The sequence below is a fragment of the Mus caroli genome, unplaced genomic scaffold, assembly GCF_978045245.1.
Source record: "Mus caroli unplaced genomic scaffold, Mus_caroli_1 scaffold_20, whole genome shotgun sequence".
NCBI lineage: Eukaryota > Metazoa > Chordata > Mammalia > Rodentia > Muridae > Mus > Mus caroli.
The window spans coordinates 23,282,501-23,308,660 of NW_028227275.1; the positions used below are offsets into that span (position 1 = coordinate 23,282,501).

Genomic DNA, 26,160 nt, shown 5'->3' on the forward strand with positions numbered 1-26,160 from the left:
GAGCTTACCTGTAACATCTTTTAAGTGAGAGTGAAGGATGCTGTCAGACGTCAACCTGTTCATTCTGGCTCATGCTAGTCCATCTGTGGCTGTTGGGTTTGGATGACACTACATGCGTTTAGTTCTTTGAGGTTTCCCACCTTTTCAGGACTGTAATATCATCCCTGGGTTTTGTCCTCTCAGCTCACTCTTGCCCTTGTTCCTTGACCCCTCAACCTTGTTTGACCATTACAGGAGAATTCAGTTGAATGCCAGCCTGGCATTGTCCACTCAACCATCCGATCACTAGAGCACAAAGGAAAAATGTGAGCGAGGCCAATACATGCTATGAGTAGACTTGACTTAGGACAACAAAATACTCAAGGTCCCCCAAAGAGTAACTTTACTGGAACCAACACACAAGGCTAGCCAGCAGGACAGCTGCTACCTTGAAGAGCCTTGGTTCTTCCGTCGTCTACAAACTGGCTATGTGACCTTGTGTAAGTGACTCCATCTCTGGGATCTGCTGTGTCACTAAACTGGATTAGTTTTTAATCTTGAGTCATGCCCAGAGTGCCCCAGAAAATGCTCTCTCAAATGTTCAGATAGAGGCCTAGAAATCAGCATTTTCCAAAGGCTCTAAGCAAATTTCCTGGACCCAAAGTTGGACCTGAAGCCAGTTCCTCCCACCACTGACTTCAGTGTGGGTCTGGGGTTACAGAAGGTAATCAGGAAATGTTGGCTGCAAGCTAGCCCTGTCTAGAAATGTAGCCATTAAAAGCTGCCAGATGGCAGGTGGCAGGGAAGAAGAGGGAGGGTTTGTGTTTGCTGTACGGCTCAAACAGCACCTGTTGGACTGAAGTGGACACAGGGAAGGCTCTCTGCTCACACGGCAGCAGGGACCCTGGACTTTCCTTCCCATCACAGGCCAGTTTCTCTTCTTCTGTTCCATGCAGCTGTTCCACAGGAAAGTCACACACTGCTGGTTTGTTGTGGCCCACATCCTTAATGCCTCCTTAGCTTTGAACTTATACCTTGGGAGGTTTCATATATTAAATTTCAGATTCTCCCAGAAAAAAAAAAATCTAAAAACTAAGCTATTGTGATGGTTTAACTGAGAAATGTCCTCCCTGGGCTCCGGGATTTGCTGGCTGGGGAGGTTGGGGAGGTTGGGGAGACGCAGCCTTGCTGATGGAAGTGTGTCACTGGAGGTAGGCTTTGATAGATTATGGGATTGCCACACTTCCAGTTAGCTCTGCTTTGTGCTCGTGGTAAAATGTGAACTGTCAGCTTCCGGTCCTATCTGCAACTTGCAGCCATGCCTCCTTGCATAACAGACACTCATCCATCTGGAACTATAAGCCAAAATAAGCCCTTTTTTTCTAGAAGTTGTCTTGGTCATGGTATTTTATTATACCAACAGAAAAGTGGAGAATACAACCATTATTGGCTTAATTCCTCTTGGACAAACAGCCCCCCTGTGAGAACATGTACTTCTAGCCTCTGCTGCTGTCCCTGCCCCATCTCATCATCCACCAGGCCCCCAGGAAGCAGGTATTACCATATTCCCATTCTAAACCATGCTTGGGATATGCTAGAAGAACAGACAGCTGGACATAGCCTGAGGACCGGGAAGTTGCCTCTGGGCCTTGGGCTTTCACTTATGTAGAGATATAAGAAATGCGTAGTGTATTTATTGCAGTGTGTATACAGCACTATGTATATGGTCCTTTCTGAGGCTCCTTCATAAAGAATTCCTTCAGTCACCGAAAAAGACTGTTGGCTAGTTGTCAGTAAAGATAACTATCACCTATAGTGACCCATTGTAAGTATTTCCCTAATGGCAATGAAAAGATAGCCCCCCCAAATATTTGCATAAGAGGCTTGGGATGTAGCTCAGCAATAAAGCACATACATAAGGCTCTGGATTTGATTTTTCACACCTCCAAAACAAACAAACACCCCACAACACTCAGGCAAAATACAATGCAAATTCCTACCAAGAGAAGTACAGAAAACTAAATTATATTTATAAAATGGAATATTATTCAGCAATTAAAAAGTTATATGCATATGGTAGAAGTACATGCATATGTATATGAGTGTGTAAGTGTGCATGAGAGTGAGCACGTATGTACACATGTGCAGGACGTCATGAAAGAGGAGGAAAATATCTTAAGTATGAGAATAATGTAATATATGTGTGTGCAAGCAGAGGTCAGCAGGACTATCTGGGGGAAGAAAATAAATGATAAAAAAAAGGAGCATGTATGAAGATACTATGTATGAAGCCCATTACTTGCATGCTAATACATAATTTTTTAAAGAAGTAATGAAAATTTAAAAAATAAAAACACCAACAGCACTTATGGAGTCAAAAAAGCAAGATCCAAATATGTAACTCCACATATTTGACTTTCAAGATCTGACAAAGCCAATACATGGTCACAGACATGAGACTGCCTCTTGTCAGCAAGGGATTCTGGACTGGAGCCAGAGTAACGACACTTCCAGGGATGGTGATGTCATCTGTAGCTCTACTTGCCTGATGGTTAAAAGGATGTATGTGTCAAAACTCAATAATTTTAGTTGATGGGGAAATGGCTCTGTGGTTGAGAGCACTCACTGGCTGCTCTTCCAGAAGACCCAGGTTCAATTTCCCCACCACATGGTACCTTGCATCCCCCTAAATTCCAGTTCCAGAGGATCTGATGCCCTCTTCTGGCCTCTGTAAGCACTGTACATGTGTGCACAAACATCCATGGCAGCAACGTTCATACATATAAAATCTGTGTGCGCACATACATGCCATAATGGACAAAGGGAATGACACCCCTGCGTTTGTTGGAAATAACAACATAATGAAGAAGAGAGGGATCCTTTCATGGAGACACAACAATTTCCTATACATGATGACACTGGGCGAACCGCTTAATCTCAGCATGGTGCTGGCATCAGTAAATACTTCACAGAGCTGCAATTAGGAAATTTAACACCTAGCAGGTTCTGGTATTGTCCTCCAGAACCAACTGTGGCCCAAGCACAAGTGGCCACACACCGCCAAAGGGTACGCAGTGAAGAAAAAGAACTGTGTCCAACCCTTCAGAGGTTTGCAGGTCTTAAACTCATGAGAGCCTCGCTTCTGTAGCACGATCCTAGAAAACCAACTCTTCTATTCTAATTATCTACAAATGAAAATCTGCAAGGAAGAACGCTGCTGAACTCGGGGAATGCTTCAGAGGACTGTTCCTTTTCTTGACATCTACCCAAGGTACATTTCATATTGGTGCCTGGACCATGGATGAAGCACACAAGGAAAATGCCCAGCTCCAAAACTCCAGTGTTTTGGAGCTATACAAATGTACCCCAGGAGTCAGATTCAGGGTCTGCTGGGTCTACCTAGCTGCTAACCCTACCTTCTGGCCATATGTCCAGGGGAACCCTGCCGGGAGCCATGGCTTCAGCCATGGCCTTGTGGAAAATTTCTAGCTTACATAAACAATCCTGAGAGAACATTCGTGGTCATAACAGTAAGAATATTGTGGGTAGAGAGGACACTGTGACTGTTGGTTCCAGGAGCTGAAGATTGCCACCTGACCTTTGGAGAGCCCCTGGACTCGTGCCCTCTCCCTTGAAGCCTCCTCTTGCTTATGCTTATATTGCCACTCCTGAATAAAGTTGTTCAGAGCTTGATCAGTATAATTGACTTGCTCTCATTCTTCGTGTTTCTTGTCCCTCCCACTCTCTCTTTCCCCTGCCCTGGGTCCCCGCTGATTATCCCTGCAGGTTGGGGCAGAACCCCTTGACTCAAACAGGCAGAGACCAAAGGCCTGCTCTGTACTTCTGAATGGGCAAGTCATTTTCTGTATCTATTAACTAGAAGCAATGTCTGGCTTACTTACAAGTTACAAAGGGAGCGATTTTCTTCTGATACACACAGAATTAAATATGTGGTAGCTGAGATAGCACTGTGGGTCAGAATACAAACTACCTATCTGAGAAATATTTCTGCATCTTTTGTTCAATTGTGGTTGAAGATATTAGGAGTCTGGGATTATTAACGCCAAAGGCAAAATTTTATTTACAATAACACAACTGTATTTTTTTATGCTCCTAAAATACAAAAGCCAAAATTACATATACCTTTACAGGCTTGTTGCTTTGCCTTTGTAACAAACAACTCAGAAAAAATATTTATTGATCAAGAGTTGCTATCTATTCAGCAGAGATACCAAAAAGCCTCCACTCCTTTACCTCCCCCACAGAATGGCTCTCCTCTCTCCTCAGTTCCTGTCACCTTAGAATGTGTGTCAATCTAGACTCCCAACACCACTCTGTGACTAGAGCTCTTAAGACTATGTATACACACACATACTAGACACAGTCAAACTTATTAAATAACTTTATTTTCTCCTTCATATTGCTAAATAGTAGCCCAAGCGTAAGCATGTTAGAAAATCTGAAGGAATAAAACACATTTTGCTTTACATAAAGCATATATAAAAATATCTATTTAGAAAACAAACATCTGATAATTACACTGCCCAACCATCTTTAAGAGTGCTAAAAAACAAAACAAAACAAAACAAAACAATACAATAAAAACCCTGCAAATCAAATGAGGCAAGATAGTTTTGCTCAAGTTTTGTTCATTTTGGCATTTTAGGAAACTGACCTGTACTAATGAAATTTAAGTCAAAGTTATGGCCAGGTAATAGGAGTAAAAATACACAGCTACTTCAAGGCATTCCTCAAACAAAACCTGCTTGGTGCTTAGAACAGGTAACAGCACTAAATATTCTAAAACTTCCCCACTTTGCTAGTAACTGTTCTGCAATAGCAAGAGGTATCAAATGGAAGTGTCAGTATACAAAGCACGTATTTAAAAAAAAATATCAGCACCATAAGATCCATGGCTAATTACCTTCTGATTCTCTTAAAACCCCAAAAGCATACAATGTTTGCTTACTGCTCAGTAGCTTTAAGCCATAACCAAAAACCCAAATAGCTCTTGTTTATCAAGTAGTAGAACCGTGGGAAATGCTAGTTATTAGAACAGTGTGAAGTGCTACAAGTTTGGATAGCCACTGCTCACCACATTCTGTCACTGCAGCCTGATGACGAACCAACTCAGGGAGGAATGGCTACCAAGGAAAATGCAAAGTGGCCAGAAAAATACAAGGATGCCCTCATACGCCAGAGTGCCAAGGGCAGATGGAGTTTCTTGTGTAAAAGATGTCATCTGTGGTTTAAAGTGCCTTAAAGAAACATAGAATACAGTGTGGACTTTTTCAGCACAAAGGCGAGAATGGTTCTGCTACTTCATGCAGTATTCAACATGGACAAGCAGGTCTCGATGCTCGGTGGCTGGGTACTGTACGCTGCACTTGGGACATTCCACTAGGCTGTCGTTGAGTGCAGCACTGGGACTTTTGGGTGAGGTAGCTTTCACTCTGTTTTCAGGTTCTCTCTGGAGTGGGAATGGCTGCTCTGTGATGGTAAACCCATGTAGCTGCTTCTGCAAAACAAACGGCAAATGAACACCATTTGAACATAAGACTGAGAGTTCAGCAGTGTGAACTGCTCCCACACCCTCCGCGTGCGTGCGTGCTTCAGCCCTACAGACAGTGTATGTTGGATTTCTGCTCATCAATATTTTTGCTGTTATCATTGTTTTGTTTTTTAAGACAAGCGTTTCTCTGTGGAGCCCTGGCTATCTTGAATACACTTTGTACTTTGTAGACCAGGCTGGCCTCCAATTCAGAGATCTGCCTATCTCTGCCTCCCAAGGGCTGGGATTAAAAGCATGTGCCACCACTGCTCAGCCGTTCATCACTATTTTAAGGGTAACGTATGAGGTAGTCATGAATCACTTGGATGGTGTGATTACTCAGGGACGTAATGATTAGTGCTCATGTACGTAGGCTTTGCTGAGAGGCACAGAGTTGACTGTAGAGGGAAGACACCACTCCTTTCCCTTTTCTTAAATCCACTGCACAAAATAATGGGATTTATCACGACATTTTCAGGAACGCAAATCTGTTCGGCAGCTTTGTAAAACAGAAGTTAAGGAATAAAGACGTACAAAGACCCCAGTCCCTGGGAGGCTGAAGTGGGGAGGTGGGGAGACCAGACCAACCCTGGGCAGCCCAAGCATAAATCAAAACAGAGCAGCAACAAAACCCTATGCGAAACTGAGAGCGGCCAAGACTTTCAGTAGCTCAGACACGTCACGCACACAGACGAGCAGGACATTATACAGCTTTGAGACTTTGCTTTTTAAAAAAAGAATTTAAAATAGTTAGGAAACCTTAAAAATTTATATTTTACAGTACATTATGAAGATACTTATTTTATTAATATAAACATTTTCAGTTACTTAGCAATTAGTTTTTTCCTCTCCCTTAGGAACTAGGAGTTATATTTATAATATTTCTCTACTTCCAAATATTCTGTAGTTCTAAGACAACACATGAATGTGCACTAACGGGGCATGTGGGCACATAGATGCACATAGATTCATTAGAAATACAAAAAAAAAGAATGTCATGCATGCTGCCCTCTTTTCTACCTTCTCACCTCTCTGCAAACTACTACTAGAATGGTAGCACCCAACCTGGGTAGGGGAAGACCTACCATCAGGAAAGTACCCATGAGTAAGAGGGCGTGGCCCCACTCCTTCCAGGTCTGAATTGATGCTCTAAGGTCAGGTTAAGCCATGTTACTGGTTTGGGAACTGAGCTGACACAAATGGGAAGGTAGCAAAAAAAGAATGTAGAGTAAATTTTTCTTTTTCCTTCTCACCGAGTGACCCATTTCAGTGCCAGCAGCCTAGAGGCACGGAGGCCGGGCCATGGTTAGGAGCCACAATTTGCTCTAGCATGGGACACTATGGGAGGCCCGGGGAGACGAGCCTGCCATAAATCCAAATCCATGCATGAAGAGTAAGGTTTACAGTAGCCATTCAAAGCTTACCAAGGATTCCAACTGTGTTATTTGACTTTTTGCTTTTCGGAGTTCCTTAAGAATCACATACAGTTGATGCTGCATATTCTGGCGATCGAGTTTTTCATTTTCAAAGTCTAGAGTACATGCCTGCATCTGGAATATGTTAGGACGAGACCGTTAGAGCTGGCAGATGGTGCCCAGTTCTCTTCACTATATGTTTACCATCTTTGTCAGCACAAGAGTACTTGCCGGGCCTTCTTATCAAGAGCTCATGTGAGCACAGTGAGATTGTTAGTTAAGTGACGGTTACGGCTCAAACAGTGCTTTCTGAACCAGCGAAGCCAAGGCCTAAGGTATGGATGAGCAGAAGGCAGCTTAACAAGTTGCTGCCTGGGCTATTCCTTCACGTTCTTGGCATTTTTGGTGGGCGTGCAAAAGAGGGCAAAGATGGCTATTCCCTGGTTTGAAATATATTAAGAATTTCTGCCTACATTGTGAGAATAGATGGTGTCTGCTCTGCTTGAACTTACGAGCTGGCCTAGAAAAAGATCCTGTTAGGCTAGAAGTAGGAACTACAGCCACTGAAGAGCAACCTGCCACCACACCTCTAAGACTCGGTTTGGCCTAAGGATAAGTACAGAGACATGAATGGTGTAGAGCCGGTTTACAACTTCCAAGTAGTTCTCCACAGAACAGTATAAATACCAGGGGGCGTTCTGCTTTTTACCAGCTGAATGACCTTTGGAGCATCCACAGTAAGTACCTGCTGTTCCAGCAGAGCTACCCTGGCCTGCTCCTCTTGGTGCTTTAACAGAGAATCGTAGAGAATTCGGACCTGGAGGAAACAATGACAGCCTGCATTATCTCACCTGCTCCTCCCCAGACAGACAAAGAACCCATATCACTCATCCCACTGACAAGGACAACACCTGCTAAACGTGACACTCATCCCAGCTCATTATCTGAGGCTTTCTGTTTAAGCAAGATTAGCAGCAGCATCCTGAATCCCCTGAGCAGCCACATAGTGATGGGTACAGCTCTGTGTGACCATGCCCCTGTGCCTGGAGGCTTTGGTGTTAGCCATCATTTCAGAGCAGGGTAACAGAGAAGGATGTGCCTCATCTCTTAGACTAGTGACAGGGACATTTTTACTTATATCTAGTTAACCTTTCCTAATTTCCTAAATATCAGGACTCACACCTATCAGTCAAAGTAAGCAGAGTGAAGAGGAAGGAAGCAAACATTAGGATTACTGACTGTTCCCCAGCTCTCAACTTCTGAGGGATGTTAAACCTTCTATTCTAGTAGCCATAACCGCCATTGGCATCTACTTAGTTTTCAAAGTGCTTTCACATTCCTCCTCAGTCGTCTTAGGAGGCAAGTAGAGGATATCTTGCATTTGATAGTGAATGCTGTGTATCAGAAAGGGTAGGTACGGACTTCACTGTTCTTTCTAGTCCTCCATGCTGCCAAGCAAAAGTTACATTAATGGCTTTCTGTCACAGTAGTATTCAATTCTAACACTCCCAAACCATGCTGTCTCAAATCTAAAAGAGAACATGAAGGTGCTATGGACATTCATTGGAGCACAACGCCAGCACACTCCCAGTGCAGCCTGGGAATGACTGGATTCCCTTACTGCTTCCCACATGTTCTACTCTTTGCTCAAGCCTTAGAAGTGTGATCTCCTCCGCTAACGGGGAATCCCCAGCCTCACTGCAGATTCCCACCATCAATCCTCTGTCTAATACCATCCCTTCTGCGAGGCCGCCATGGGCCCGTTGTCTCTTTTCACACCATCCTGCTTTATCTTCCTGAGCTTATCCATCTATTTAGATACTAATGCATGGTCTGCCTCCATACTAAAATACGAGTGCCCAAAGGAGGCAGGGACTGCTTCTGCTCCTTGCAGGTTCGCCCATGCTCCGGGCTTCCCTAGCCTTGGTTGATTTCTGGAGTTCGGAGACCTCAGGCTGGCTAACCTGGGATAAGAGCTCCTCCGACCTCTTCCTCTCCTCCTCCAGCTTTCCCTTGAAGATACTGCTCTCCTCCCTGAGCTTTTGGATCCTCTCCGTCTTATGCTTGTCCTCCTCCAGGTGCTGGATGTCTGCCTTTCGCTGAGAGCTCAACAGCTGATTTAAGTCTTCAACTTCTTTTCGAGCTTCTTCGTATTTCCTTCGAAATTCATCGAGTTCTAAACGCAACTGAGTCACGGTTTGTCGCTCAACTTCGAGATCTTTTTTGGCATTTTCCAAGAGATGATCATATTTTTGCTTCTCCACTTGAAGATAACCTGTAACAAAAAAATTGGAAGTTAGCTTGGGCTACGTGGTAAGTACCAGGCTAGCCTGGACTATGGAGCAAGACTTCATCTTAATCCATCATCCACTCCCCCCACCAAAAGGAAACTGGTACCCAGGTCAGCTCTGGAGGGAATGAAAACTTTGAGAAAGGGGAAAGGTATCCATAATTCCCATGAGGTATTCATAATTCTTTCTCACCTATATGGCTGTGTCCTCTTTTCATCTCAAAACAAGGGGAAAGGAAACAGACTATGTCTTACTTGAAGCTTAAAAGACATGATGGGATTTTACTTTCTGACACATGTGTATAAAAAAAAAGGTCTAAATTTGATGAATCACTCCTGTTGGAAATGTCAGGCTTATCCCAAAAGACCACTTCTATGCTCAGTACCTTCTGATTCAATCTTCTTCATCTGCTGTGTGAGGGAAGCAGCGGCTGTCTCTGTTCTCTTTTCCAGCTCAAAGATCTTTGCTAAAAGCCCTTTAACGTAGGCCTCTCGCTGCTGATCATACACAAGCCATTGCTGGTTTTTCTCCAGAGCCTTATAGTGAATGAAAAATTAACAGCATAGTAAAAAGCCCAGAACTAAGAATATGTAAGGGTGCGTGTGTCTCCATAACATTGTCTTTTCTAATACATAGAAAATCTTATGGCTTATAAGTCACTTACAGGCAGTCACCGCATGCTACATCCCTTTAGAATACATAACAGTCAGTTTCCAGAGAACTAATTTTGTCTGTTAGCTAGAATGCCCCTGGGATAGGCACAGAAATAAGCTGTTCAAAATCTCACTTCTAGAAAGAGCTCTGGTACTAACACTCACCATCCTTTACTGGTCAACTCTTAGAAACTTAACCAACTAAAAACAAAAGGAGTCTGTCAGGCAGACCAGCCATTCCTAGAAGACACATGCCTCTCCTCCTTGCTTTCTTTCACCCAATTTTGCTAGGGAAGGTAGGCCATTTTGTTACTGAAAATAAGGAATTTTCAAGTGAAAACCTACAGAAGGGTTATGCTGGAACCTATAGCCCCAGCTCTACATCAACTAAGAGAAGACCATGATTTGTTAAAGACCCACGTGGGCTATGTGGTGGGACTTCGTCTCTAAAGAACTACATAGCTCGGTGTGGTGGCACCCACTTTTAATATTAGTAGTGGGGAGACAGAGGCAGAAGGATCTCTGTGAGTTTAAGACCGGCCAAGGCTATATACTGAGACACTGTCTCAAAAATAAAAAATAAAAAAGACACTAACCTGCTGTTAATAGGGAGGGGAAGAAGGTCTAGAAATAGGAACACAACACGAATATGCAATGAGATTACAAATCCTGCCCAACCTACTTGTCAGGCTAATAGGACAGAATTGTCCCCTCTTGTTCTATGATCCGGAGAGGCCAGGAAATAAGTTTTAACAATTATTTGTGAAAAATGGTTATGCACGTCCGAACCTGATATCATGTGCATGTTAAATGTTTTGGGTGAAGGGTTCCAAGAAACACATACGTGATGATGTATGCCTTAGCCTAATATTCCTTCACACTGGCCAAGCTCCTCTGGATTGAGTCCTCATGAGGACTTCTAGTTCATGTTCAAATTCAGTTCTAAAACCCACTGTGTCACTGGGCCTAGTGAGGCAAGCCTTTAATCCCAGCACTTGGGAAACAGAGGCAAGAGGATCTTTGTGAGTCCGAGGCCAGCCTGTTCTTCAGAGCAAGTTCCAAGATAGCCAGGGCTGTTATACAGAAAAACTCTATCTCAAAACAAACAAACAAACAAACAAACAAACAAGTAAACAAACAAAACAAAAGAACACTGTGTGACCCAGAGAGCACATGTGTATATCTAATTACCTACAGATTACACTATTAAATATTAAAGCTATCTAATTTTCTATCAAACTTTGTATCTGCCTATCTTTAAGAAGTGGCAATGCAAATAATTTAAGTCTACATCAGATGGTCATCAATGTTTTTCAGATGCATCTGTTGATACTTTACTGAAGTGCATGAACTAAACATATATTTAAGTTTACAGCCACATAATGGCTGTTGGAGGCTGGGGGGAAGAAACCAGTCTTTCCCAGGCTGGCTATCTAATGCCAAGTGGTCAACACTAAAAACATATTCACAGGAGCAACACTGAATGGACTCCTTAGACTATAGTTATACGATTTGTAAGTAACAAAAGTTGGGAGAGAAAAATCTTTTTGAAGAAAAGATTTAAGAGCCACACAATGTCAATAATGCTGAACAAAGTAAGCTCTTCTAGCCTCTACCTCTGCCTTGCTGGTCACAAACACAGAATTGTAGCCTAAGCAGGCCTTGAACTTATGATCCGCCTGCCTCAGCCTCTCAAGCAGCTAATATTACAAGTCTATGTCACAATGCTGAGCTAAGCCAACATTGCTTTTCTCTCCAATTCATATGCATCTACCCTTTCTTCTCTAAAACCATCAATGGTCAGACTAGGATGCTCTCAATAAACATTGATATTGGGCTTAAATTTATGGAGACATCGTCACATCAGCTATTCCTTCTGGCTTTCTGTTCATCTATATACACAGGAGGCATGCACTCAACATGCTCATCTAAATTACAATGAAAAACCCTAAAGTTAAAAAAAAAAATGAAGTACTGTGGAAGGGTAGTGTTCCTCTACGTTTGGCCATGGATGTGCTAAGTACTCTGTGGACAACATTTTTAAAATAGGTAAAAATGTGAGCTGTAGTAGAAGAATTAAAAAAATGTGAGTTCATTGGTAAAACTGGATTAGGGATGGTAGGTTAACTAAAAGTATTGTGTTCATGTTAAATTTACTAAGTTCCTGCTTAAGGTATGGTAAATACATATGGAGGCAGGGTTAAATAATTACAGATATATGCAGCTCCCTCTTGAATGGCTTAGGAAAAAATACTTTGTATATTTGTGTAGGTGAAAGGTATAAGAATAGTATAAAAATGGGCTTAAAACTGTCATGAATGGTTAAATTTAGATAAAGAATATAAAAGAGATACCTGTATCATTCTCATTCCTAGAACTTTTCTATTTATATCTTCTAAATTTAAAAAAAAATTAAAGTTACTTATCTCCTCTAAGCTGTTTGAAAATCCAATTTTGTAACATTAAGGCCATGTCTTGGTCTGCCAACTTCCCGCTGGTTATGGTCGGTATAGTTTGCACAGAAGTGAAGAAGTGATAAGACTGACATCTGGGAACATTTATGGCATTATTCAGAGTTTCCTTCAGAAAGACTGTACTTTTCCCAGCTTCCTTTGCAGCCAAGCAAGACAACTCCAGAAGGGAAGGATGCGGGAAGGAATGTAACATAGGTACGACAGTCACTTTCTCCCACTAAGAAAGGCTGAGCCACCTTTTCCATGGGAATCTCGTCTGCCTGCATGCTGTGGGCTACATGGCAAAACCATCCACAGGGGTGTGTCCATGCCCTCTCCAAACACCATGCAGCAGAGCAAAATGCTGGGACAAGGTAATCCGTTGGAGGAGCCCGATTAGGTCTGGGGTTCATAGGATCCCTTGGCTATTCCCATATCAGTAAAAGATTCCAAGAGCTCTCCACTAGCTAAGACTGGCTGAGAACTTCTGGAATTTTCAACTTGCGCCTATAGCCAAAAGCTCTAGGAACCTTTCACTGGCCCCATGGCCTCTTTGAATCTAAAGTGACAGGAGAAGATGCACCCATCCACACGGGTGAGATCATCACACATACAACACACACACAACCCTGTCCACCAATAAACACTCCTTCCTAAGGACAGATGCACTTCTCTTTCTGCCTTTATGTCTCTTTTAGATGCCTAAGAAACCTAGTAATTATTACCAGGTAATTATTTCAAAATGTCTGACAGACCTAAATGGTGACTGAATACTGTAGAAAACATATCCATGCATTCCTAGAGCTTATTTTACATGGAACAAATACTAATTCTTATGGACGAGCCTCCTGAGGCAGTAACCTGGGAACTGAGATGGAACCAGAGTTTCCAGGCTCTCACAAGGCAAACACACCAGAGTCCACTGAGGAGTGAATGAATGTCTCTTTCTTGCTCTCCAAGTCTCCCAAGGGTAATTTTCCTTCTCCTCAAAGAGATGAGGAGATCCTCAAGAAACTAGAAGAGCTGAGTAGCTAGAAGCTCTTCAAGGTAGGAATAATCCAAGGGTGCCCTTGGACCAGCAGCAACAGCATTCAGGAAATGCACAATCGAAGCCCCATCCCAGACCTATTAAATCCAAAATCTACATTTCAAGAAAATCCTCAGGACTCACAAAGTCTAGGCTCTGGTTAGATTTAGCTTGAAGGTGAATTGGTTTAGATTTTACTGTCTTTCTTATGTAAACAGAGGGGCCCAGCCAGAAGAAACATGAAGAGAAAAGGGTTTTCCTTTTAAGGAATGGTTGGAAATCCAGCAAGACTGAAGTAAAGGAGGAGAAAATGGAAGGCATGTAAGGTAAATGACCTAAATACAGGCATCTAATTGGTAGGTACCAGTATACACAGATGGTCAAAATTCTCTGTAAAAGATGACACTGAAATAGTCTATTTTGTAACTTATGCCTAGCATATTTAAATATGTAACATATTTAAAAATTATGTTTATTTCAATTACCTCCAGGTAAAAACTTTGATAAAAGTGCCAAACCATCCTGTATAGATACTCAAGATATTTAAATTCTTCTTTTGAAAATCAAATAGACTTCAAGAGACACTTGCTAGATTAAATAAAACAGAAATCTTAAGGGCAGACTTATCGGGCATCGGGGTAAACACACCATGTTTCGGTAATACAAACAGCTACCTGGTGATCTAATAATTATATCAACAACTTTATACTTTATATATTTTCATCTAAAACTTGAAAAAATGCAGACAGTCCTGTGACCTCAGTTTATTCAATTTCCAACAAAACTTACTTATCCATAAGCTAGAAATAATACAGCAAAGCTTTCCGGTCCATCTAAAGTAACCTCATGTCTAATTCTGGAGAACTACTGCGCATACATAGACCACATTTCCTTCCCAACTCTTCTTGGAGAAAGACTGGAAGATAAGGAAAGTTAGGTTACAAATCCCAGACAAACAGCTCAGGTGCCTACTTAACATATCAAAGCTGACCAGGCTTCCAGGTTCCCCCAGAGTCCAAACAGGTTACAGAATAAGGCTGACGAACCCCATCCCTACCCTGAACATTTAAATCTAGGGCCTGGGCAGCCCTTCCCCAAGAGGTTCTTCCCAATATAATCCAGACATTATTAGTTACCCACCTTATTCATTCATTCATTCATTCATTCATTCAATACCTTTGGCCTTCTGGATGCTGCACCTGGCTCCCCTCTCTCCCCATCCCCTGTCCTCACGTGGCTCAGGGTCAAGACCACTCTGGACTCCCAGATGTCCCCTGCTTCTGGCTATACTTTCCCTTTTATCTATAATAAACTTTCTCCTCCACCATACCTAGGAGTAGGCATGTCCCTTCCTTTCCTTTTTATTTGTTTTTCATTCAATAAATGCATATCAAATAGATAAACAAAAAGAAAAGCATAAATTAAATTGTACCATAATAGCAACAATTTGGGCGAGTTAGACTGAGGTGGAAAAGAATGCTGCTAAGGCTTCTGGAAGCTTAGTTCCAGGGCGTTGCAATCTACAGAGTCTCTACACCATGGTCTCAAACACTCAGTTCTCCTGACTCTTCACTAGACTTGTTTTTTTTACGTCATAACACTAATACTTCCAATTCCTATAAAATTTAAAGAACATACAAGTTTGTCCTCTTTACCCATTGTTTAAACAACAACAACAACAAAACAACTTACATCTTTCAGCTGCATCTCCTTTTCATGAATACTATTCATTGAGGAGTTGAAGCAGTTTGCAGGCATGCTCTGTAAATAAGCCAATAGTAGCTGGCATCATCAACTTAACAATACAAATTTCATTATAGTTCCATAAAATTACAAAACATTTCTCAAGACAATGAAACCACACCTCTACTACTGGTGAACCACCAAGCCAGGTGAGAATTACCAGGGGTCTACCACCAGAACTAAATACCCTGGATAGTCGCCTATACCAGTAGTTCTCAACCTGTGGGTCGCACCACCCTTGGTAATCCTCTATTTCCAAAAATACTTTCATTATGATTCATACCAGTAGCAACATTACAGTTATGAAGTAGCAATGAAATAATTTTATGGTTGGGGGTCACCACATCCTGAGGACTGTATTAAAGAGTCCCAGCATTTGGAAGGTAGAAAACCACTGTCCTAAGCAAGCAGCTTTGTTCCTCTCAGACAAGAGGGAAAGAAAAATGTATGTGCAGTTAGAAAAAACACATTGGGATAACTGTTTATCTTAAATATGAAAACTAATCAAAAACTTCAACATAACGTTTATGTAGTGCAAACTATCGAAATAAAATCTCAGCAAAATCTCCATTATTGTAGCTACAGCACGGACGGTCTTCTGACTATTCATCTGGGAGGAACACTGTGTGGGGCGTGCAGGGAACCAAATTAACTATTTTTATTTATGGTAGAGGGACTCAACTAAAAACAAAACCAAACAACAAGAAGGTAAGTGGTCTGCAGGTGCACTAACTAAGGTGTTGCATCATTTCACAAACCATAGAAAACTCATTCCTCACAGGAATTATAAGTTGTACTGGATGGGCAAAGATCTCAGTTTAAAGAAAGCTTAGCACCTGTGACAGGTGGAGTGTACTGGCTTTGCTCTCAAGTTCAGAAAGTCTTTTCGTCGTGGCGGACAGCTGGTTTTTCAGGACATCTGTCTCTTTGGATAAGGACTCCAGTAACTGCTGCTTCTTCTCACATTCCTTTGTTTTCTCCTCCAGCTGCTCAAGCAATGAAGAAGAGCTATATCTTGACTTTAGGTGGTCTTTGAGTCTCTGTATTTCTTTGTCCTTCTCCAGGAGGTAATAAACATTCTTTTCTCTCTCGGCTTCAAGAACTTGGATTTTCTAGATAGGAACTAAGAAGAATCTTAGAACTAAGCCAGGTCAAACATCCAGCTAAACAGTATATTGCAACAAGCATTTAAGAAGTATTTATTACATATCAACTTTGATTTTACGAGATCAGGACTGAAAATACAAGCTGAAGCTCAGTCCCCTGCTCAGACAGCTCACAGGCACACAAGCCCTTTCATCAACGCCATCTGTGCTCTAGTTAACATGTATACACACCAAATAAGCAGACAGAGAGAGAGAGAGAGAGAGAGAGAGAGAGAGAGAGAGAGAGAGAGAGAGAGGAGAAAAACTATCTGCATCAATGGTGGTAGAAGGAGGCTAAACCAATGCTTGTCACGTGGCTGTGGAGAAACAGGAATGAGCCAAGAGAAAGATGATAAAAACAACTGTCAGTAAGGAAAGGCTAACAGGGCAGCCAACAGGAATAATAAGATGTGTTCTAAACAGTTAGAAGGAACCCTAACACTAACACTTTGAAGTGGATAAACAATTTGGAGATTTTAAGTGCATAAGTTTGATTGTTTTGTTTTTGTTTTTATATATTTAGTGAACTAGCAAAAAACAAAAACCAAATCATGTAACATCTGAGTAAATATTTTCTCCTCAACTATAGCTTTAAAAGGGGAGGGAAAGGGGTAGAGAATGGCACAGTATTCTTCTGGTATCCCCCAAATCATGGAAACAGAGCGTTTCCAAGTTATAGAACCAATAAAAATTACAATACATGCAGTAAGCCAGTATGTTTTACAATCTTAAACACAGCATGCTATGGTTTGAATATGATCCCTCAATGCAACAGTGTTAGAGGTAATGGGGTCTTGAGGGCACAGAGCTCATGAGTAGACTCATGTGGTTGTCAGGGGTCACTTATCAGTTAAAATGAATTCAGCCCTGGTCCTCCATATACCTCATATGCTTGCTTCGCCTTCTTTTACATGATAACACAGCTTGAAGATCCTTACCAGACGTACTTTGCTTTTGGACTTAGCAGCTAAATATTTCTCTTTCTCTCTCCTTCCTTCCCTACTCAAATTACCCTGTCGATAGTACTGTGTTGTAACAATACAAAAGACTGATATGACATAACAAATTTATATCAATAATATTAATATAACTAAGATAAATGAGCTGGAGAGATGGCTCAGTGGTTAAGAGCACAAGCTGTTCTTCCAGAGGATATAAATTCAATTCTCAGCACACACACAGCAGCTCATAACTGTAATGGTAGTTCAGGAGACTCAACACCCTCACATGGGCATACATGCAGGCAAAACACCAACACCCTCACATGGGCATACATGCAGGCAAAACACCAATACACATGAAATAAAAATAAGTAAGTAAATAATTTTTCTAAAAGATAAATTATCAAAAAGTTACATGATGAATGCCAAGTTAGTTGATTGGCTTGTTTTCAATATTTGAAATGTTGAAATAAATGTTATAACACATAATCATAGCACTTAAAGGTGGACGCAGGGGAATAAGAAATTAGGTTCATCCTCAGCTCAAGTTCAAGACCAACCTGTACTACACGAGACCCTACCTGAAAGAGCAAAACAAAACAAAAACAACAAAACCTGTGAGGGTCTGGGAGTGGAGAGTTGGTTCAGCAGTTAAGAGCACTTGTTGCTTTCGCAAAGGAATCGTATTTAATTCCCAGCACCCATATGGTAGCTAATAATCACCCAAACTCCAGTTCCAGGGGACCCTATGCCTTCTCCTGACCTCTGCAGGCACCAGGCATGCATATGATGCACACACATACATGTTGGCAAAACACTCATACACATAAAATAAATCTTTTAAAAGTGAGGGGAAAAACCTTTATCACAGCACATTATATTATATAAGATACAAAACTATTAATCATAATGTCTTTATTTTTTAAACAACTTAATGCCTGATAACCCCCAAAACACATTCTCGATTGCATTTTAAAAGAGAGATTTAGCAATAACTAAAGTATGTCTAAGGTCAGAAAAATCAAAGCAGGAATTTAAGATTCCAAATTCAAGATCAGCTTTCTAGACCTAAAAAGATCAGGTTAAGCGCGGGCAACGGGAAGAATAAGAATGTAGCATCAGAAAGCCACATACACCGCTTTCTAGAATGTATTCACCTTAAAGGATTCAAGGACCATTTACCTCCAAAAGTCTGCTTCTGTCTTTTTCGGCCATTTTCCCTTTCCCAGAGGTGATTTCATCCAGGGATGTTTTAAAGGCTGCAATTTCTCCCTTAAATTTCTCTAATGCAGTGTCTGACTTGGAGCTGCTAGGCCTTGATCCCCATTTGCTTTTAATTAAATCTTTGGGACTTCTTGAAGACATCTTTGCAATGATCTGTGAGAATACAAAAAATAATTTTTAAAAATTCAACTGCATTTGAAGTCTGAGTTTAAATTTTCATATCTCAGGCTTGGCAGAGGCCTTATAATGTACTTTGCTCTAAATAGAAGTGGTTTTTCCAAATCAGTGGGGTCCGGAAAGAAAATTGAGGAAGATTTTTAGGGTGTTATAATGAATCTAAAACTCTTAGGTGGTAGATACAAGGGAAATATCTACCTTCTAGAAATATAATTTGCATACTTGTTTTTGCTGATATTTGCGAACAGATCTCTCAAGGCAGCCCAGGATAGTCTGGAACTCACTATGTAACTAGGATGGCACTGAACTCACAGTCCTCCTGCTTCAGCCTCTCAGGTTATAGGTTTACAGGCACCTGTAAATTAACAGAAAGTTTTGGTTTACAATCAGTGGAAGGGTCCCCAGGCCTTCCACTTTCAAGGTGATATCATACTCAAGAATAAAAACTCTAATTCTGAGTTTATAGTCATGAACTCAATGTGTGCTCTCTGCTTTAGAAGGTATGTGTAGTTGAACTCTGCTGTAAGCCGGCCCGAGGCCTACATGAACCGGGTATTTCTGGAAGGCAGAGTGGGGCTGAAAGAGACTTAGACTTCGAGAAAAGAATGATGAAGCCAAGGGAAGTAGGCAAAGTGCAGGATAGGATGTGTCTCTGGAATGTCTCAAGGGTCTCTCAGCAAGTAGCAGAGTCTCAGAGAAGAGCATCGGTAGTTGACATAATATAGCCATCTAAGTCGAAAGGCTACACTCCAGGTGATCTCATATTCAGTGGCAGCAAAGTCTGAATCAGCCTGTTTCAAGGCTAGGGGAGGCTACAGAACTCTATCTTATTCGTTTTAGAGAGTATGGCAGGAAGAAGTGAGAAAATCCAACACAAGACATTTATAGAAAAAGAGGTGTAATTCTCAGAGATGGGGGGGTGGGGTGAAAGAAATGAAGGGGCAAATGAAGTTAGGCCAAGTTTCACATCTGCTAATAGTACTAGATGAGAGTTTAGAAGCAAATGTAGAATACAAACTCTAGGCAGGCAGATGTGTAGTAAAATACACTGTATATATAAATAATATATAAAATAGCTCTCCATTAAGAGATTTTAAAAAACAAACATTTTTCTCATATGACCTAGATAAAAATGAAGGCAAGGTGATTATGGAATCGAAAGGAAAATGAGACCTTTGCTTTGTCAACTGTTACTACAAAGCTGTGGTGATACAGGCTAATAATCCTAGCACTCAGGAAGTAGAGGCAGGATGGGCAGGAGTTCAAGGCCAGCCTCATTTGCATAGACTGAAGGCAGCCTAGCGCTGCACAAAACTGTTTAAACAAATCACAAACTATTACTACAAAGCCTTTTTACCAGGTAACCTAATCGGGGACTGGATACAAGCTGGCTAAAGCAACAGAAAGAAGAGGAAACAACATAGAGTCTCTAATGCTAGAAAGCCTTCAGAACAGTGTAGCAGGCAACAGCAATAACAAAAGAATGGAGAGATTCACATATTCTTAAACTGTAATTAATAATAATAGTCATAAAAGCTACCAATACAAGGAGATCTACTTAGGGCGGTGAGTGTGAGGTTGTCCTGTATAAAATCAGCCTAAAAATAATAGAACGGCATAAACAATCTTGAACGAAATCTGTATTAATGCATTCAACCTGGTTTTGACAAATACCAAGTAAAATTGCTAGTACAATCTGCCGAGGCAAATGCACAGTTAGCGTGATTTAGGAACTTGCTACCACAAACGTTTCTCCCTGGGCTTCTGCTGATGTCAGAAGGAGGACTTAACAGTCCTAAATACCCTTAGGACATTTGCATCCTAACTTTTGGAGAGGATTCCTAAAAACTAGTGTTCTTGACTCTTGTCTAGACAGACCCAGCACACACTCCTCCTCATCTCCAATCCTGCTCTCACCTACCTAGTCTTTCCTTTCCCAGTATTTTCTATTCCAATCGATCATAAAGTTCTTTTTTTCTTTCTTTCTTTCTTTTGAAAAAGTTCTTCTAGTCGGGAACGTCCCTTCCCAGTCCTAGTGGAATCTCCTTCAGGATGCGCTCTCTTAAGTTTAATATGGGACACAGAACTCACCACACATACACAAGCTAGCAGTCAGTACTATCTACTCCCAACATTTTTTTTTCAATCACCAACTGTTCAAAAGAACTGGTTTGATTTTTTGGGGGGGGTGAAGGGAGCATACAAGAGCTTAAAGGCAGCTGCTTGGAAATCTCTGACTGGATTGAAGAGACCTAAATCATTCTGGTCAGAAGGAGACTAAAGAAGCATTTCCGTTCAGTAAATCTCCCAAATCTACGAGGGGCCAGGAAAGAGGCAGGAAAATAAAAAACTGCAAAGAGAAGCGCTCGCTAATAGCAAAGGCTGACTGCACTGGAGACCTGAGAGAGAGACCTGGCTCAGGTCACTGGCCTCTCGGTAACCTCTCTGTTAAGAAAGTTGATAATACCGCCAAGTTCAAAGGAGCCCAAAGGATGGCCGGCGGGCCGGCCGCCGACAGGCACGCAGCGCGGGGTCTCTCAGGGAACCAGCATGTGTTCCAGCGATTCCAGCCAGGGGAGACGGAGTCCTGCGGCGGGATCTGCTCACCAGCGCTCCTCCCGGGAGGTCTGGTCCTGCCCAGGGGCTAACGAGCCCCGGCTGTCCTCCCCTCCCTCCCCGGCCGAGGCCCCGACCACTCACTACCTGAGATAAACACAGCGCTCGCGTCGCCGCCGCAGACCAGTTATCAACCAGGACACCGCTTCCGGGAGTTTGAATCCCGCGGCTGCGGGGCGGGTCACGTCACTGCCGGCTTGACGAAGGGCGGGGTCTGCAATCAGAGGACGGGCGGGAGAGGGCGGGGCCTGCAATCTGAGGAAAGGCGAGAGAGGGCGGGGCCTGCAATCTGAGTGAAGGCTGGAATCTGAGGATGGAGGAGAGAGGGAGGGCCCAGGAGCCTGAGGGCGGGGCAAAGGCGGAGTCTAGAGCCAGAGGAGGGGCGAGGCAAGGTCTGGAACCCGACGGCAGGCGGGGCGAAGACGGGGTCTGGAATCAGAGGGAGGGGATCGAAACTAGCGGGGCAGGCGGGTAGGGGCAGAGTGGGGAAGGCAAGGGCGAGCAAGACATAGAGCCCGACCGGAGCTACAATCCGTGCCGGCCGGGTCAGAGAAGGACCTTGTGAAGATAGAGGATGTCTGTGTAAACGTGGTGTGAAATGAGGCGGGTGTGATGGTGAGGGTGTGGGTGTGCGGGAGTGTGGGCGTGGTGGAGGCGGAGCCAAGGACAGATTCGGAGGACCAGTTCAATCTGGGCCTGCTTGCTTTTCTCTGTGGGTTCGGACCCTGCTGTTCTCCATAGGACAAGTTCTGTGACCCTCGCCTGGGACTGACTGGTCTGTGTTCTTTGGGAACCAATTTCTCTCTGAGAGGTGGAGCACAACCTCCTAGTCTTCCAGGCGGGCCACTCATTTACCCTGTCAAACTCAGGGGCGGAGCAATGGGGAACGAAGCTGTAGGGAGCTGATAAACTCCCAGTTTGAAAACTGAGATTGTGAGCCCCAGCGGCGACTCCAGATTGCTGCCCTACAGGCAGATATGTCTTTATTGGTCTTTATCGGTCACATCGGGGTCTTGATTAGCGTCTTGAGAACTTAATTGTTTGCTTATGGCGTGTCGTTCTTAGACCTAGCCTAAGCATACCAGAAGTTTACAACGAAAAAACTCAGTAGCAAAGCATTCTACGAAGGTAGCGTATGTAGTACAAGGGTTTAAAATCCTGAATGCCTCTTAATTGATGTGTGGCCTTCAGAACATCTCACTTCCTTGAGCCTCAGTTTCCTGATTTATACGAGGATGCAGATAACCATCAGGTAGTGTGGCTGCGAGGACTAGAGTTTAACAAATGTAGTTAGGCACTGTTAAATAAAAGACAACAAATCCATTTGTTACTGAATCTAGTGGATGAGAAACCATGTAAGGAATTTCAGTTTTGTTTTGTTTTGTTTAAAGCAGGAAGATGGCAGGCAATCCAAGATACTCGAATTCTCTACTTACACATTCCTCCCGCCTGAAGTATGAAGGGAGAAGCAGATGGAGAAAAGAATAGTCTTATTAACCACAAGGTGGCACACTAGAAGGCAGCAAGCAGACTTTTGCCTTTCAGTGTCCATCTTGCCCTTTTGCCCCGTTTTTCAAGGGCCCCAAACAGGTGGAGTCCTCGGTGACCCCCCTGTTCCAAAGAGCAGCCTGTTCTGGTGTGCTGGCTCTGCACATCTTACCTTCTTTATGTAGAGCAGTGAGGTGTTCAGTTCAACACTTTTGTATTGATTAAAATTAAAATGTCTGGTCATTGCTGAGGTCAGCTTTTCTGGCAAGCATCAACTCCAGCAAATTGACCTCTGATAACCTGAGACAAGGGAGGGAGGGGAGGGACTATGCTTTTAGCTAACTTCAATGAGCAGGTGTTCGACAAAAGGTAAATTTCAGTGGGCAGCTAATTCTGGAGAGTGCAGTATGGAATAAGCAGAAATGGGGGGTATTGTGCATGTTTTTATTCCCAGGAAGCAGTTTTGGCTTTCTTCTTATTTGTGTGTTAAAGTGTCATATGAGAGTGATTAGGGGTGGGAGAAAGTTTGTCAAAATGAGGTCAGGATGTGAATATTCACTGTCCAGACTGAAGCAAAATTGGAATCAAGTAGGGGGATCTTATATACATGCATGCTCTCGAACACACACACACACCAGGGGCAGGGGAGGGTTCCTTAAATAGTAGAGCATAGAGGAAGGGTAGGGAAGGGAAGGTGGGGATACCCTGTGGGAGTGACACTTGGTACTAAGTCTGTGGAAACAGACACTGCAGTTCTACATCTGCCCTCCAGAACCTCGGTTCTTTTGGAAGCTGCAATGAATAAGGACTAGTAAGGGAGAGGCATAGCCAGGAGGTTCACTGGGAGGCTTGGGTTATTTGTAAAAGCCAATGTTGGATCTAGACATCAGTGTTTGCTCTTTATGGACAGGCACAGTCGTGAAGCTTCAAGCTGCTAGCTGTTTCTATAGCATCTCAAGGAGATCTCATTGTCCAGGTGATACTGACAGTTCACTCAGGGATATTCTAGGGTAAGGATTCAAGACTCGTCTTTATTCATGTAAGGAGAAAAACGGGAATGTCTTTATCTTAGCAGGAAAGCTCATTTTCTTCTTAGGAAACAGTATCAATGGTTTTTAGACTTACTAATTGGAAACCAGGAGGCTGGTGTGATCAGAAGAGTTCTAGCTTCCAAGGGGCCTTTCATGAGTCCACAGGACCCTGCCTGCTAATAGACCTGCACGTCTGACAGAACATTCTGCCATGACAGAAAACTTCCTGTGTTCTGTCCAGTATGGCAGCGCTGGCCACATTTGACTGATGACTGCTTGAACTGTGGCTGCTGTGAGCAAGAAACTGAGCTCTAAGTTGTACTTAATTTTGCTTTTGAACAGACAGCTAATTCTGTTAGTAGAAAAACTATAAGTATATTTGAAAACCTTGGGTAGAGGAGCTGGTGAGAGGGTTCAGTTAGTAAAGGCTCAGGCCACCAAGTCTGACTATCTGAGTTTGACTCTCAGGATCTGCATAGTAGAAAAGAGTACTGACTCCTTAAGTTGTCCCTTAAAACACACACATGCACACACACACACACACACACACACACACACTGAATAAATGTGATTTAAAAGGCATACACATATCTTTTGGGTCCTAATTACTGCAACATCTAAATATAGATCAAACACTTCTGATGAAGACCTTGTGTTCAAGTTGAGATCTGATATACATAGCAGATTTTAAAGACTTAGTATAAAAGGAGAATATAAAGGATTGTACTAATATGTTTTGTATTCTTACATATTAAAAAGCATAATATTCTGGATTGACTAGCTAAAATAAAACATGGAAATCCGTCTTACCTAGTATGCTTATTTTTAAAGGAAAATCCAAAATGGTGAATGTGACTCATGTTACATTCCTACAGAACAGCACTGGTATGCATATAATAAAGGATATTATTTATTGCAATGTGTCTTTTTCCCCCTGTAGGTTTATTTTTTACAATATTGGTTGGGGTTTATTGCTCGCTGATAGAACACCTGCCTATGCATGAGGCCTTGGGTTTGATCCCTAGTAGAAAAAGATAGAAATGGGAGAAGGGGAAAGAAAAAGAGAGATTTCTTTTGGAGTATGTGTGTATGTGTGTGTACTCACACTTTTGTGTATTGTACCCACGAACACAGATGTCAAAGGTGCTTTTCCATCCACTTTGTCTTTTCTGGGGATTTGAACTTAGGCTAGTCTGGCTGGCCAGTGAGCCCCAGGGATCCCTGCTCTATCTTCCCAGAGTGGCATTGGGATTGCAAGTGCATGACACCATGCCTGTTTCATTTATATAGGTTCTGGGGATCAAACTCAGATCCTTATACATGCAGAGCAAGCACTTTACAGATTGAGCCACCTCCCAAGTTCTTGACTAATACTTTCTCAGCAAAGGCCATGTTCATGCCTATCAGATTCTTAGCTTCCCCACGTATCCTGACTAGTGACAACAGAGCCAAATGTTCTGAGACACTTTATCTCCCCCTAACTTCTGTGTAGACTTAGTCACTGCCAAGCACATCTTTAAAGGAAGAAAAAAAATTTTAAATACTATTTTGCAGTTGGTTGACCTTTTTCGAGGATTTCATACTCATAGATTCAACCAATTATAGAATAAAAGATATTTGAGGGCTGGTGAGATGGCTCAGTGGGTAAGAGCACCCGACTGCTCTTCCGAAGGTCCAGAGTTCAAATCCCAGCAACCACATGGTGGCTCACAACCATCCGTAACGAGATCTGGCGCCCTCTCCTGGAGTGTCTGAAGACAGCTACAGTGTACTTACATATAATAAATAAATAAATCTTAAAAAAAAAAGATATTTGAGCAAAGAAAAAACTTGTATTGAATATATACAGGATTTCTTCATTGTCAGTATTCCCTAAACAACATAGCACAATAACTATCCACACAGTATTATCATCATTGTGGATATTATAAGCAATCTCGAGGTGACTTAGAAGAGAATGTGTAGAAGTTACATGCAAATACTGTTTGATTTCATTTAAGTGTGAAATGATCAAGCATTGAGCATGTGTGGCTGTATCTGTGGTGGAATATAGAACTAATTAATATCTCATGTATACTGAAGGACAACTGCATGAAGTTACTTAAAAATAATACTCATTGTGCAGAACCCTATCATTAAGCTAGTAAATATTCTTTTTTATTTTCTATTTTAATACAAAAGTGCGTTTTAGTTGTTATCTGAAATGATTTCTGTACAAATACATTATCAAACAGGTCTTAAAATAAACCATGCATAGATGCCATACTGTTAGGTAACACATTCCTAAGAAGCTGAGAAACCGGAATTGAAATCAGATATTGTAACTCTATCTTCACTTTTTCTGGCTAAATTCTCTTTAATGTCCCTACTATTTTGTTCCTTGTATCTGTAATTTTACCCCCCAGATTTTCTTTCTGTTCCTCTGA

General features: G+C 42.2%; 1 protein-coding gene and 1 non-coding gene across 3 annotated transcripts; both read right to left on the bottom strand.

The window, feature by feature from the left end:
- Nucleotides 1-4,394: 4,394 nt before the first annotated feature.
- On the bottom strand, nucleotides 4,395-21,342 carry Cep55 (centrosomal protein 55). 2 transcript variants are annotated; one of them, XM_021151821.2, is made up of 10 exons: nucleotides 21,303-21,342; nucleotides 18,822-18,954; nucleotides 18,381-18,575; nucleotides 15,949-16,224; nucleotides 15,062-15,130; nucleotides 9,622-9,772; nucleotides 8,910-9,220; nucleotides 7,691-7,762; nucleotides 6,955-7,080; nucleotides 4,395-5,497 (listed from the first exon to the last, which is right to left on the bottom strand). In XM_021151821.2, the coding sequence occupies exons 3-10, from the start codon at nucleotides 18,561-18,563 to the stop codon at nucleotides 5,297-5,299; spliced, it is 1,389 nt and encodes a 462-aa protein (XP_021007480.1). In that variant the 5' UTR covers nucleotides 18,564-18,575; nucleotides 18,822-18,954; nucleotides 21,303-21,342; the 3' UTR covers nucleotides 4,395-5,296. The 2 variants fall into 2 exon arrangements, with proteins under 2 accessions (XP_021007480.1, XP_021007478.1); XM_021151819.2 differs by having other exon boundaries at nucleotides 18,798-18,954.
- LOC115030051 (small nucleolar RNA SNORA42/SNORA80 family) lies at nucleotides 6,781-6,916 on the bottom strand. Its single transcript, XR_003835642.1, has one exon. It is a non-coding gene; the product is annotated as a small nucleolar RNA SNORA42/SNORA80 family (small nucleolar RNA).
- Nucleotides 21,343-26,160: the final 4,818 nt, after the last annotated feature.

Coding starts and splice junctions, on each gene's coding strand:
- Cep55 (XM_021151821.2), bottom strand. CDS start 18,563: ATGTCTTCAAGAAGTCCCAAAGATTTAATTAAAAGCAAATGGGGATCA. Junction 15,131..15,948: donor GTACACTCCACCTGTCACAG/GTGCTAAGCTTT, acceptor GCTTATTTACAG/AGCATGCCTGCAAACTGCTT. Junction 7,763..8,909: donor CGGAGGAGCTCTTATCCCAG/GTTAGCCAGCCT, acceptor TGTTTCCTCCAG/GTCCGAATTCTCTACGATTC.